Source organism: Ostrea edulis, chromosome 2 (genome assembly GCF_947568905.1).
Source record: "Ostrea edulis chromosome 2, xbOstEdul1.1, whole genome shotgun sequence".
NCBI lineage: Eukaryota > Metazoa > Mollusca > Bivalvia > Ostreida > Ostreidae > Ostrea > Ostrea edulis.
The window spans coordinates 40815560-40829998 of record NC_079165.1 but is presented as its reverse complement, the minus strand read 5'-3'; the positions used below and the strand labels follow the sequence as shown (position 1 = coordinate 40829998).

The following is a 14439-nucleotide window of genomic DNA, read 5'->3' as shown; positions in this document are numbered from 1 at the left end:
CAATAGGACAACAAACGCAAAAACAAATTTTGAAAAAAAAACTTTATTGATAATCTCTAATGCATAAAAATTTTAAATCGTGCATTTGTCATAAAATATATATTTGTACTAGACTACATCTGAAATATTGTAAAAAGAAAAAAAGATTGGAGTGAAGCACCACACAACTATACAAAACATCTCACTCAAGTGAACATTCAATTACACAATTTATTGCTGCCCAAAGTACGACATTGAATTGTCTTTCGAAACATCTAAAATTCCAATCAATCCCCTTTGTAATTTTGAAACCAAAAGCAATACATTGTCTCCTCTGGTGTTTCAAAATTTCACCAAAGACCACTGTATTGCTCCTGTATCAAGTAAATGATTAAAATGTATGGAGATGGCTATGTTTTTTCTCTTTAGATGAAACCAAAATGCCAAAGAGAATACCCATAACATTCCTCCCCATATGACTTTGTAGCTCTCGGTGACAAACGATGGTCATATACACATATCTACTGCTTGATTATCAATTGTAATAATATCATTCTGCATTCGAGGAAATCATTGTAAAAATATAGCTTTGCAAAAGCACACAACCTATATGAAAATGTAACAATGGTTGAAGCAAACATATTATAGTAGGAGGCACAACAATAGCACAAGCAGACAGATTAACAAGTAATACTCCCAATTAAAATAATTATTTGATGTAGAATCATAAAATATGTAAAAACAACAAACAATCGTACGTTAAACGATCTTTTTCAAAACCATGCATTTTGATACCGGTAATTTTCTTTTTACAATGAAACTTCACAACCAATGAATTGAAAGTCAGATTTTCATTCAAAATCTTCATGGAATGTATTCGAAATAAGCAGACTTCGATAAGCTGGAATTCTCACAACATCTAAGACATATAAATATTGTCCTTAGTTTGTTATGGTCATCTTAAGTGAAGCCTTTTCCTGCAAGAATGAAAAGATAAATGTTTATCTTAAAAACATCTATTCACTTGAAATTCGAGAAAATACATGCACATGTTTAATAGAATACAAAAGAATATTCGAAGTGGTACAGTAAGAACAGAGAACCTGTAGGACGTCTGTAGTCCACATTATTGTGGAATAGTTATATTCATAAAACTTTAAATAGGTATTTAAACATGACGAAAAATCTATAACCTCCACCCAGTTAAGAGAAATATATCCCGAGACTGTGTGTGTGTGTGTGGGGGGGGGGGGGGTGTCAGAAGAAGAAAAATCTACTTCCGGTAATTGTATAGAGTTTCCACTCAAGTTAACATTATATTCAGACTTACGCTATTATTTTCATCCGAGAGGATGTAACTTCCTCCTCCCGCGTGCCAGGTGAAGAATTCGCAGACGATATCACTGTCTGACTGTTTCATGTCTGCAGCACCACCACTGTACAACTAAAAGACGAAATACGTTTACAGAAAACCGCCTCAACACATATTAGTACTTCTTGATAACTGTTCCCTTCAAAGAGGGTGTGGAATTTAAAAGACAGCGTCCGTACCTTAATCTTCTGTCCTGGTCCAAGCATGAGGTCGTTCTTGAATTCATATGTGCATTTGGTTTTGTTTCCAATTTCACGTCTGATTTTCCATCCTTTCAAATTCACAGTCTGCAAGTAGTCATATTTGTATTTGAAAACATACATCCTTCTTATTAGATGTTGTAAATTCAAAGAAAAATAAAAGACAAACATTGCGCATGAAAATTAATATCAACTAGGAATTAATTTGAATTTCAAATCAAATTTACAAAAAGAAAAAGATAGAAACCATGCCCCCTCTAGACGTTCAACTCACACTCCTGAAAACAATTCGAAATCAAACGTACACTCCTGCTAAATTTCTACAGTGTGGAGATAAGTGAAGGAAAGGATACAGACAAACCCTCTGCCCTGTACTATTAATTAAGAGTTAATCCTATTGGTGAATGTTTATAATAGATTGATGGTGAAGTCATATTTTATCTCTTATTACCACTTCTTACCTTATCTTTGGAATGAGCACCCTGATAAATAATTCGCAACTTGTCCATTAATTTTTGATTTATGAATTTTGAAGAAAATATAGCTTTTGGAAACATTACAAAGAACACAAAGCATGTATATATCTATTATTATTTTTGTATATAATTTGATTTTGTATTTACATCTATTTGTGTACATGATATAAACCTAGTCTTGATATTTTGTAATGAAATCTCGTAAAATAAGACATGAAAAGATCGATTGATATTCAAGTATAATTGATACTTGTTCTCATAATTAATTTGGTTGTTTTGTTAATTTCATATGATTCCCGAATTTTATTCTAATATCTATTGAACTTAAAATTACTGATGGAGTATAGAAACTTATATATTTCTCATACTTGTGTTGGTACAGATTTAAATAACAGTCGTTTGATCAATACAGGACAAAAACCGAGCCAAATGGTCGGACTTCCGCTGTGAATTATGAAAAGATGAGTTACCTTTCCTTTGATACCAGACGTGTTGTTTTCTATGCCGACTTGGCTGCCGTCAGGAGCTGCTTCTGAGAAGGCGATGTTTCCACGGCAAGATCTATGAACCGTTAGCTTACCAGTGGATTCGCTGGATTTCAGATCTTGAAAAGAAACAACAAAACCATCCACTTTCTTGATTTCTCAGACCAAGCTTGTATCGTGCTTTATATGATTTATGACATGTCATTGGTTTGACGATTGCACAGGTGTAGGTTATTAGTATACAAAGTTACTGGATGTAAGATATACATATATATATACAGTGTCTCTATGTGGTTTATCGTATACGTAACTAATAATACTTTCTTTATTATGTAAAGAGAAAATACCTAGTAGTATATAATGTACTCTGTAATGTGCAATATATGCTCTTTTCATTATCAGAACATGCTTTTGATATTCCTTTACATGTATAATGCCCCATCATATCCATTTTAGTTTAGGCTGCCGGATGACATAATATGCAAATACCTCTTTGAATTCGAAGCATCTTTGATGTTAAACATGTCTTTAACAGCAAATCAATTCGCATTAGAACAAGTCTCTGTGCCAGTATTAGAAAAAAATCACCGCACGGCCTTATTTTCAGCCAATTGTTAGAAAACTCAAATCACCGCCACCAATCCACGCACAAAAAAAAAAAAGAATATTAACGTAATATAAAAGTACAAAAGCTAGTAAATCAGAAGAGCCCTTCTGTCAAATCATGTGACCAATCATTCATCTGCAAAGTGTCAAGAATTGTGCTGCATTAATTATCCAGTTGCATGCATTTTGCAACAACCAAACATCTCTCCCTGAATAAGTCGTGATATAAGTACGTAGAATTCACCACTTCCGGTACCTGCTTGGCCATAACCACCGCTAGTACTGGACAAGCTTGTAGCATTGTACTGCTGTCCAGAGGAATCGTCTGATGAATATCGTGACCCATACGAACTGTACGATGTACCTGTGTATGATTAAATGTGGTGTAAAAGTGGGTGTTACACCCTTTAATAAATATTGTAAGAACTTTACAGCTCTGTATTTAGTCCTTAACTGCAATGCCACCTCTTCTTTTTCATCATCTTTCTCCATGCAACAACCACCTCTTGCTAAACAGGAACTTGCAAGGAATTATGGTCCCGTTTTGATGTTAAAAGCGTCACCTCGGAAGCTTTCCACGTACCTTTGTTATACTAGCATACATTGTACTTTGAACTAGCTTGAACTACACTCTGAAATGGCGAGCACGAGTTTTGAATATACTCGACAACATGCAAACAGAATCATTAGATTCGATCTTTATAGATAACTGCTACCGATAAACAGTCTATGTAAGACAAAATAAACATCTATTGGTATTTTATAGCTTATATAAGAGAGGAATCGGGATAAAAATACACAAATTTAAAAAAAAAATGTATCTTGTAAATACAGTTTGGGAAAATTACATGGGATTATTATTGGGCATTTGTGAAATAAAGTGTATATTATGAATAAAAAGGGAAACTCTTCTGGTTCATTGATATAGGTGAAATTAAAAATGATTTTTAATTGATGTCTCCCTTCTGATGCAGCATACGTCACCTTTCCCATCAAATTGGAATTAAGAGTAAATCTCACACCAAATTTAAGCCATCTCTAACCTCGGCATGCAATGATTATAGTGCACTCTCTGACAGATATAGATAAAGACTGAGAAAACATTTAGTGCTACCTAAGAACTAAGGTTAGACTAATTAGAGAAAAAAACTCTGAAAACTGTTATTATATCAATAGAACACACGCGCACATACAGAAAATTGAAAACGATATTTGTGTGAATATGAAAGTTTCTTCTTAAAGTAATTTTGTTCAAGATTTGTTAGAAATTATGCATTTCTTAAATCTAGAGAGGACGGCAAGGGGAGAGATGGCTTTGTATGTAATCCAGTTATTTTGTGCATTGAAATACATTTCTTTACATGCATACGAATAATCTGTACACGTAATGTTATCAGATACGCAACTTCTATCTATATTATATCAAATACATATATATATAAACCAATGCATATTAATCATGATAAAAGCTTTATTAGCAATAGTTAAAACAATCAATATATAAAGCCTACAGGTGCCAAATTGAAATGAAATATATAAAAAGTCAAGTCTCACATCTAAATTTGTTTTCTAACCTTTATCTAGCGCAGTAAGGCTAACATATATATTATCATATACATTGGCATATCTTTATTCTTAGAAAGGTATGTGATTGAAATGTTAAAATTGTTCCGTAGAAATCTCTTCGATCAGCACAGTCATATTTTTCTCACTAATTCAAACTTAAACACATGGCAAGGACCTTTTAGCTCCAAATATAGCATTTATATAGCTAAGTATTATCGCTACAATTTTCTGTATGCATGCACATTGACGCCACAGGAACACGAATTTGTTTTGAATTAGGGTTACTAACTGCTTTTTTGCACAATGTCGGCCAACTGGTTAGCTCCTTTGCTTCTGGCTCCAGTTGAATTTTCTACAACATTTTTCAAACTGAAAAAGAATTTATAAACTTTCTTTTTAAATTATTCAGTAGGAAAGTCACACATTCATGATACTGAATAAAAGGTTTCTAGAAATACTAGTATTTGCCGTAAAATAGATTTCTCATTGGATCATTATTAATCATATGAAAGGTGAAGATAACGAACAGCGATCAATCTCATAACTCCTATAAGCAATACAAAATAGATAGTTGGGCAAACACGGACTCCTGGACACACCAGAGGTGGGATCAGGTGTCTGGGAGGAGTAAGCACCCCATGTATATGATTCAAATTTGCAACTGAAATTGGGAATCGTGAAATACTTAACACAGAGCGGCTTTCTCTCCCAACCCAAAGTGAAGTAAACATACATGTACACCTTCACCCTCCAAACCTCAATGAACACCTTACAGAATATTCTAAAGAATCCAGTACAACGAAAAGTTTTACCTATTTTCCTCAGTTTCCAACAGCTTCCTATAGCAGCTAATCTCCAACTCCAGAGACAGCTTGGCGTCCTGGAGAACTTGCAGCTCTCTAATGACATCTTCCAAGCTGGCCTCCAGACCGGCAATCCTCTCGGCGTTCTTATCGTTCTCTCTGTCGTGTTCCCTCTGCATGTCGGACATCTCACTCTCCATCGCAATAATTTGGTTGCGCAGTTTAGAATTCTGTCCAAATGTATGAGTTTTCGATTAACTTATCATGTGCAGAATTATACCATTGCACACGCTTTTTATTTGCAATTAATCTTCAATTAACAAATCTTTATTATTCCATTTGGCTACAGGTGATGATGAGATGATTTACACATTACCTCAGCCTCCAGCTCGGCGACACGTGGTCCGAGATCACCAAGTCTGCTCTTGAGTTTTCTGGACTCCTCCTTGGCTTGTACTGCCTCCATGTTGTCCCTGTTGACTCCAGCCTGGAGCTCTCTGAGCTAATGATAGAAAGTAAATGTGCATTAAAGTGATACCCAACAACAGGGATAGAGTACTACCACACAGACACGAACTGGATTATACCTGTGACTCCATTCTGCTCTCACAGTCCATTCGGATCTGGTTGATCTGGTTATCATACTCCTTCTGCAGCTCGCTGACGGCCTTAGACATCTCGCCCTTCCAGATGTCTCTCATCTCCGTTCCCTTGTCTCTGTCGATCAGGGCCTGCAATTCCTTGATCTCCTGCAACATAACAAATAGGAAACGAAATGAAACGATGCAAATATTAAGCAAAAGATAGAGGAAGCGATTAATCCAAGGTAGGTGAATGTAAACTTACCGCATCAGCAACATTGAGTCTGAAGGTAAGATCCTCCTCAACAGCCTGTGCCTTAATTTCAGCCTCGATACGTTTTCTTGTCTCTTCGTCCAGGTCCTAAAGATGAGTGCCAGTAGTTAGTGTAATGTGTAAACAAACGACAATGTAGTATACCTATGTGTACCACCAACAAAAGTTCCTAAGTTTATAGATACATGGATGGGTGGATAGATAGAATGAATAATTAATTTGCAGTGTAAATTAATTTGTAGATTTTGTGTAGTTTTAGTGTTAGTGTTTTTGTACATATATATCTTTATTATGTAACATTTTCATTTATCCTGAGGAAGGGACAGGTCGTCCCGCAATTCACGTTGTGGATCGGACACTGATAGGTATCGGGAGTTGTAGGAGTTCGACCTAAGCTCTATCTATCTATCTATTTATCTATCTACTTATGAATTATTGAAGATCCGTAGTGCAGCAATTCAATATTGAGAAAAAATATCGGAATTCCATTGGAATTTATCAGCACTTCGCCCATATGGTTTTTTAGATTACGCAATGCGTATGACCTCACATGCATTGTGTAATCTGAAGAAGCACTAATGAAATACCGGCGGATTTCCGATATTCTCTCTCACACACAGACATGTAAGCCGCTTTCAAGCAGTTGTACATTTGTATGCACATAATTAAAATATAAAACAGGTGAGTAATTATATATTGTGCTTACGGCTCTAAGACGGGCAATGTCGTCCTGTAGCCGTTTGTTGGTGGCTCGGAGTTTGCTGACTTCATCCTCCAGACCTCCGATTCTTCCTCTCAAGGTAGAAATCTCTCCCTCATACTCGCCGATTTGATCGTTCAAGCGATCCAATTTATTCCTAAGTTCAGCGCACTCTTTCTCGCTGGCAAGGCGTCTGAAATATTGCGAAAAGATAGCTAGAATAGTTGTCATGCTCGGCTGGTTTTGCTTTTTTACCAAATACATTGAATTTTTCTAATACTAAACTCTTTGATCTGGATACTTAAGAAGTTGTGGCTTTAAACAAGATAACTGATCATCACAATAAGACGAAATGCTAAAAATGGTTATGGAAGTAAACGTTTTTAAAGCAAATACAACTGCTTTATACAGGTATAGTAGACGTGTCTTTTCTGTTGTCGTGGCACGTATTTAAGAATTAAGGTTATCAGACATGGGAGGTGCTTAATTCTGAATGCCGCCGTGCTTTCTATGGGAAATAAATGTATATATATTGTGTTGTTTGCTGAAACCTTAATGAAAAATCAATGTAATTTCACTCAATAGCTTGTAGATTGTATCAAAGATGAAGTCGAGTTCAGAGCCCGGGTGATTGGTATTAATCAATAGCTGTTCTCTGTCTATATATGAGCTAGAATTTTGCCGATCTAAGCAAAAAAGACAAGAACAAATTGTGCCGCGATCGAGTTGTCCGACGTGGAACCTTTCAAAATCTGCTATTAACTTCATATATTTTCTTCAACGTATTTTCGTTTTTTGGCTATTGGTAAAACTTTGTACCAACTCGTGGAGCTTCCTTTACTTCTAAATTGTTCGAAAAGTGTGCAAGTATAACAGGAGAACAATCTTTTGTGAATTATCATATTGCATTTATTTCTTTAGAGAAGGTTGTTATTGCCTCGTTATGGTCAAGAAACCGCACTTTATGTGCAGAAGATGCAGAAAAATCAATCAAAATCGAGACGATTAGTCTAGCAAGAATCCAGAAACCCTACAAAATGTATTGATTTGGTGTTCCATCAACCTTGCGTATCTGAGACTTGATGTAGCTGCCCATTTTACCTATTTGTCTCTAGATTAACGCATAATTTACCATTGACTACTGCTACCAGACGATAAGCTTGTGATGAACTACTGGGACACGAGTTAGAGCAAATTCAAAGGTCATTCAAGGATACAAATGGAGATTACATCGACAGGCCATTCATAATATTCTGTCCAAATATTGAAAAACCCCTGGGTGTATTCTTTGGATTTGCTTCAATATACTTAGATATGTTATTGCCAGTCCTAGTCAGAGAGATCAGCGAGAATGATTTACAACTGTGTAGGAGACATGACTGTCTCCGCTCAAGTGGACGTCCATACTTGGACTCTTACACATGTGGGAGTATAACAAATTTTTGCTAAATATCTGCGATAATTTTTATATACCTATTGCATTCTTCAATGTCTCAACCCTTCAACTAAATTTGTTTTTCCAATTTGACAGCTAATCACCACAAACTTTGAAGTGCCTCTATCGTCGATAATCTCAAAAGAAGATCGAGTACGAATGAAATTTAATTCAAACTGGTCGTAAAGGTGCGAACATCGTGAGTGGACAGGACAAAGAGGTGGACAAATTTGACCCCCATTATTGTGACAGCTTTAGCTGTCCATGTTGTCTTCTTGAATTCAAAAGCTATAAATCACTCAAGTGAAATAGGGACTATTTATGCTACCACTGAAAAAAATTAATAGAATATTTCATCTCTAAATAGCTTTCAGCTGCAAAGCTACTTAACATCATTCTTCTCGCACATATTAGATGTCCATCGAAGTCAACTCTGCTTGAAGTTTAATTCAATTGAATTTTCCTTCACCTTTCAAAGAAATGAGTCATACAAACCTTTTTTGCCAGGTACTTACTTTACCTGTTCTTTTGCTTATCTTGCAGAACTTAGAATATATCCACCTCGGATATTAATACGTGTGTATATCAACGTTACATTTAAATGTGCAAATCAAAGCAACGAAAATATTAATCGATCCGTGTTGTTTGTTTAGTGTTAAAGAAAAAGTACCGTATAGTGGGCGTGGTTGATATAATTTCAACGTTGATTTTAGTGGGTTGGAATGCGCTTTGAGTGCACTATGCATTACAACTAAGGCATAATTACAAACACTATACGTAATTCATATTAATGACATTCTTTAATTTGGGACATATCGCACTATGATCCCTTTAAGTTTTCAAGTAGTTACATGTACATGCATCAGTTAGAAATGCAACATTAGCAGAACGCAGAATAAGTATGAAAACGTTATCTTAGCATATTAAACCTATTTCAGAAAACTTTGAAATGATTAAGCATGTTATTTAAAGGGGTGTTTAATACACAAATATATTCCAAGGTATATGCTTGTTGATAAGACCCAAATTTCAAACGACCTGGTGGATTATGCAAGTTTTAATAGAATCGCGGGTAAGGCCCACGGGCAATGTTAGCCGATCTCTAAACGGACCGATCACATTAACACGATCACCACCGTAAAGCTCAACAGCACTATGGTTGAAAATTCCTAAATTAAACAAACCAAATCAAAATACTTATAAAGATTTTATGGGACGAATATTTAAACCGTTTATCCCACTACTGTTTATTAAAGTAATACGAAACAGAATAATATTTTTTGCAAGGTAATTTCATTTTCTTAACTGTTATTTCAAACTTTGGTAAGAGACACTAAACCCAGGTGGCTACTCAATGTTTCAAGGACAGCGTCTTTTTTGTGTGTTGTCACTTTATCCCTTCATGCTGTATATTGTGTCATGTGATATTTGCAATCCCTGCTGAACTAAGAATATTTAAAATAAATACATTTCAGTCTGTTTAAGATCTATATCACGTTATGGCGACACATGCATATTGACATTTAATCAAGAAACCCTAGTCGAGAGAGCAACCGAAAAAAAAAATCAGCCTAGTCATGGATCATCAATTTGCTGATGTCAAGTTGTTGACAATTCTATCGGCATTTGTTACCGAACGGCTTTGCACGTTATGTGTTGACCAAATTCTTTTGCACACCTGCAAGTCGAAACACACGTGCAAACTGTTTGGACATTTATCAATCGACACCATACGATAGAACGTGCGCTGTCACTAATGCAGTGTCTATATGGTACTGGATAAATCTTGCATGTAGAGAATGGTATTGTGTCTGGTACAATATGTATGAAGTAAATAAAATGAACACAAAAGCGTGTTCATTTGACATAGAATTTTGATAAAATAATATTTAAGGTTGTACGGATATAGATGTAAAAACCTTTTAAAGAATCTATATATTTCTCTTTCTCGTTTTCATATGAATATACACATTTTTGAGAAGGCATGCTTTAGAAAGTTGTTAGTTCTTTAAATGCATGGTCAACAGCTGAAGGGTTCACGAAACAGGTCAGTGAAAACGATCAACTTTAAACAAATAATTACGTAACGGTATTTTTGAACCCAACTTTCTAATCCTCTTTGAATACTGGAGATTTTTTGATCACTTTTAAAGTTGGTCGTTGCTGCGGTAAAATTTAAATAATTTATAGAAGCGATTTTCTTAAGACCGTTCCTATTAATCCAAGTATAAAGCAAAAGATCCATCCTTTAATAATCTCAAATTATGTGTGTAGTCATGAAATAGAAGAACTGTGAACAAACTATTAGTGGGGCTTACGTAAAGCAATGGTTGCTGTTGGTGCCGACCGTGCATGTAATTTCTATTATGCCCATTTTTATGCTAGCGTACACACGGAAGCAAATATGTATTATCAAGAAATCGTACATCAAATATGCAAAAATCATATATATAAATAGCATTTATATGTTGGGGCGACTTGTCATAATGAAAAAATGCCATGTGGTTTGTATATTTGATGTAAAAAATACCCCGGCGATAAAAATTATTAGTCCAGTAAAAAATAATTTTGTTCTGCTTCATTTTCCCCCAATTCATACTACAGTATATATGACGAAGAAAAGTACACATCAAAGTCAGAAAGTCTTTAAAAACTTAGTGTGTATTTTGTTTTTTAAATTTCGTGTTGCATGACATTCTAGACAATACCAAAGTTAGATCATTGTCAATGAGGGCAAAAGGTTCTGGCCTTGTCAGAATTAACGATCAATGAAAATTGGGTTCTGTTTAAACACGTCAAAACCAACAGGTGTGGCTAATATCTATAAGAAGTATATAATCCTTCAATGTGATTTGGAGAATATTTATATCCTTAGACTTCTTTGAATGTAAAGAGCTCTTGAAAATAAATCTAATCTGGATAGACAATAAATTATAATCTCGAATGCACAACCTCAGCAGAATTCACTGCCATTAAAAATTCGTTTAAGGTAACAAGACTGGGTCACAGGGTATTACATACAAATGCCCAAAACTTTTTAGTAAGCAATAATTCAATGTCACAAGTCACGTGCTCAAAATACATGCATTAAAAAGTTCGAAGTTCAAATGGGCGTTATCTTGACTTTGCCGGCAATATGCATAATGAGCTTCTGCAATAATGCTACCAAATTAAAAAAAAAATCAGCGTAAGGAAAGCGAACAAAATGTGTAAAAGTAATTGCGAAGTTACTCACTCTCTTTTTTCGTCGTCCAGTGCATCCTGAAGGCCTACAAGAGTTGAATCAAATTTCGCTTTTTCTTTCGATAATTCGTCAATAACATTTCTAGATTCAGCAATTTCTTGCTCGTATAGTTCCTTAATTTCCGAAACGTCAAATCCCTTCAATTTCTTCAATCTATCAATTTCGGCCAAAAGAGCTTTATTCTGTGCCTCTAAGAATCTAACTTTTTCTATGTAGCTAGCAAAGCGCTCGTTCAATCCTTGCATATCCTTCTTTTCTCTGTCCCTTGTCTGGATAACATCGTTGACCCCCTTGTGAGAAAGTCCAGCCAAGGTCCCGGCGGAGTAAGAAGGGCCACCCATGCTCATCCGGCTCATGGAACTTCGGTTGGCAATGACACTCCCGGAGCCGGCCGGGGTTCTCTGGATGACTGTGGTTCTGGAGGAGATCACCGGTGCGGTCTTCACGCTCCTTCTAAATTCAACCTTATCCTGCGACATTTTGCACTGATCTTAACTGTCACCCCAAGGAAACAAGAAATTCTCAAGCCCCAAACTTTCTTCTCTACCTCGTTCGACTGCTGCGAAGTCCTCCCGGTCGATCCAGAAGAGGAATTAGAAGTGACGCCGGTACATAGGAAGCCGGGACTAGTCAGGTGTGACTTATATCGTCTGCTAAAACGTCATTGGTCTATTTCACTGCCTACTCTCTTAATTTGCAAACTTGTAGAGCAGGAATTTACTATAAGTAACAAATCACTATTTCTCTGTCAAAAAGAAATCGTGGAGTTGTTTATCAAGTATATTATTACTTAATGCTCTTCAATGAAATGGTTTGGTTTAGTAAACGTGGTATTTCTGTGGGGTATTGATCGGATCAGCACTTTTAAAAGTTCTCATGCTTGGTCTACCTTGCTTCGCAAGAATTTGTACTTATAATCAACTACATTCGTATGCATGATCATCCCTGTTTATTTGGACATGTTACAGACACAAGATGAATTAAGACGGTAAACAACATTTTAAAAAATATTGCTCTAATTTTTAATCAAAATGCATGGATGATAGACGGCATGACACAACACGATCACACGGCGACAATTTTAGTTTATTCACATAGTAATAAAAGTCACTTTCTCAGACAATAAATGCATGTCATAGGAGGGGGGTGAGGTATTCTTTTCATGAAGTTAAATGAACTTCAGATTTGAAAAATAAAGTAGAACAAAACGAAATACACAACCCAAAGGTATTTTAAGGTTTTGTGACAGATGCCACAATGCAAGTTTTTCTCTTCTTCAATCAAAATTTCAATTAAATTTGTCCTCTTGTGTTTTATAACAGGACACATTCTTTCTCTATTTGGCCAGAACATGAGTCAATCTTTAAAGATTAATTTTTCACTGTACTTTTCCTTTCATATTGCAAAGACATGCCCGCAGTGTGAGGATTACGATAGGTATGAAAACACACCCAGCGGATCTCTCGTTTATAATGCTTAATACCATAATCCAACAAAATATAAAAATACATTTTGATCGCCTCCAAGAAAAGATATCTAATTTGATACGTACGGTGTGTCCATTACAGAGGCTGTAGGAATGTAGTTTTGTTAGAATTGAAGTCAAGGATAGAGTATGTGTACAAATTATGAAGAAGGAAAAAAAACATCGCTGCCAGACTTGCAGTCGTGTATCAAATCGTTCACATACATCCTCCATTAACTCAAATTCACCCAATAGCAGCAGTAAATTGCTACAGAAATTTACATGATTGTTCCTGTGATTTTTGTTTGCATTTACGTGTCAGGTAGAGGCACCAATGGGCAATGTAACAGTAAGTTTCCCCGAATATAACCTTGACCTCTTCATAAGGTCACTCTAAGGTCAACTACGCTACTAAAAGAAATTTGAAATCAAGAAACTAAAAGGTATGTCTAAATATGAAATTGAATGTCTTCAATGTGAAATGTAGTTCGAAATGAAAACTCCATAAAAATAGGAAAATAAATACCCGACAAGTAAATTGGCCTTGACCCGAGATTTAAAATGATACATGGAAGGGATTCTAAAACGTATTTCAACGAAGAACTTACCGTCTAAATACGATAGCACTGGACAAAAATATCAAGATTTGGAAAAATCATAATCTGCTTTTTGAAATGAAGACATTTGGATATTTATCACAGTTCACCATTATGTTTCTCGGAACAGTGATGCTAGGGAATTAAAGACAAGTAAAAAAAAAAATAATGCCAATATGTAGACAATCTCAGAATCTTTTAAAGAGGCGTATCAATAATCTTGAGATTGATTGGGGGAAAATGAAATAAATTGAACATATGATCTTTCTCTGGCGTTTTAAGTATATTTCCAAGCCATTGTTACATGGCAAGGCATTTTCAGCTATTTTTAGCATTTAGTTCCGCTATTATGGAGAAAGAAGGTTTAATTTAGAAACATTTAACTGTTGAATCTGTCGGCAAGATTTGTTTAATTTGAAATACAAAATAAAGTGATTTTCCCTATTGTTCAGTGGGGGTCGTGTTTAAAGTTTAACAATTAAAATGCAACAATTTGACGTATGTTTGAATGGGTTAATAGCAGAGTTTGATTAAAAGTAGCCGGTCAATTCGCGTGTTTGAGCATGAGAAACATCAATTACAGTATACTTGATTCATATATATGTTAAATTGACTTTGGTCAAGGTCGGTATAGAGAAATAGACGATTATAGTTGTA

The 14439-nt window shown here is 35.4% G+C and overlaps 1 protein-coding gene across 2 annotated transcripts; it reads right to left on the bottom strand.

The window, feature by feature from the left end:
• Window positions 1-23: 23 nt before the first annotated feature.
• Window positions 24-12680, bottom strand: LOC125678813 (retrograde protein of 51 kDa-like). Of its 2 annotated transcripts, XM_048917505.2 has the most exons (12): window positions 11713-12680; window positions 7049-7235; window positions 6334-6429; window positions 6075-6236; window positions 5864-5989; window positions 5497-5717; window positions 4974-5053; window positions 3375-3482; window positions 2498-2631; window positions 1531-1638; window positions 1310-1423; window positions 24-956 (listed from the first exon to the last, which is right to left on the bottom strand). In XM_048917505.2, the coding sequence occupies exons 1-12, from the start codon at window positions 12198-12200 to the stop codon at window positions 921-923; spliced, it is 1860 nt and encodes a 619-aa protein (XP_048773462.1). In that variant the 5' UTR covers window positions 12201-12680; the 3' UTR covers window positions 24-920. The 2 variants fall into 2 exon arrangements, with proteins under 2 accessions (XP_048773462.1, XP_048773463.1); XM_048917506.2 differs by lacking the exon at window positions 3375-3482 and having other exon boundaries at window positions 11713-12677.
• Between the last annotated feature and the right edge of the window lie 1759 nt (window positions 12681-14439).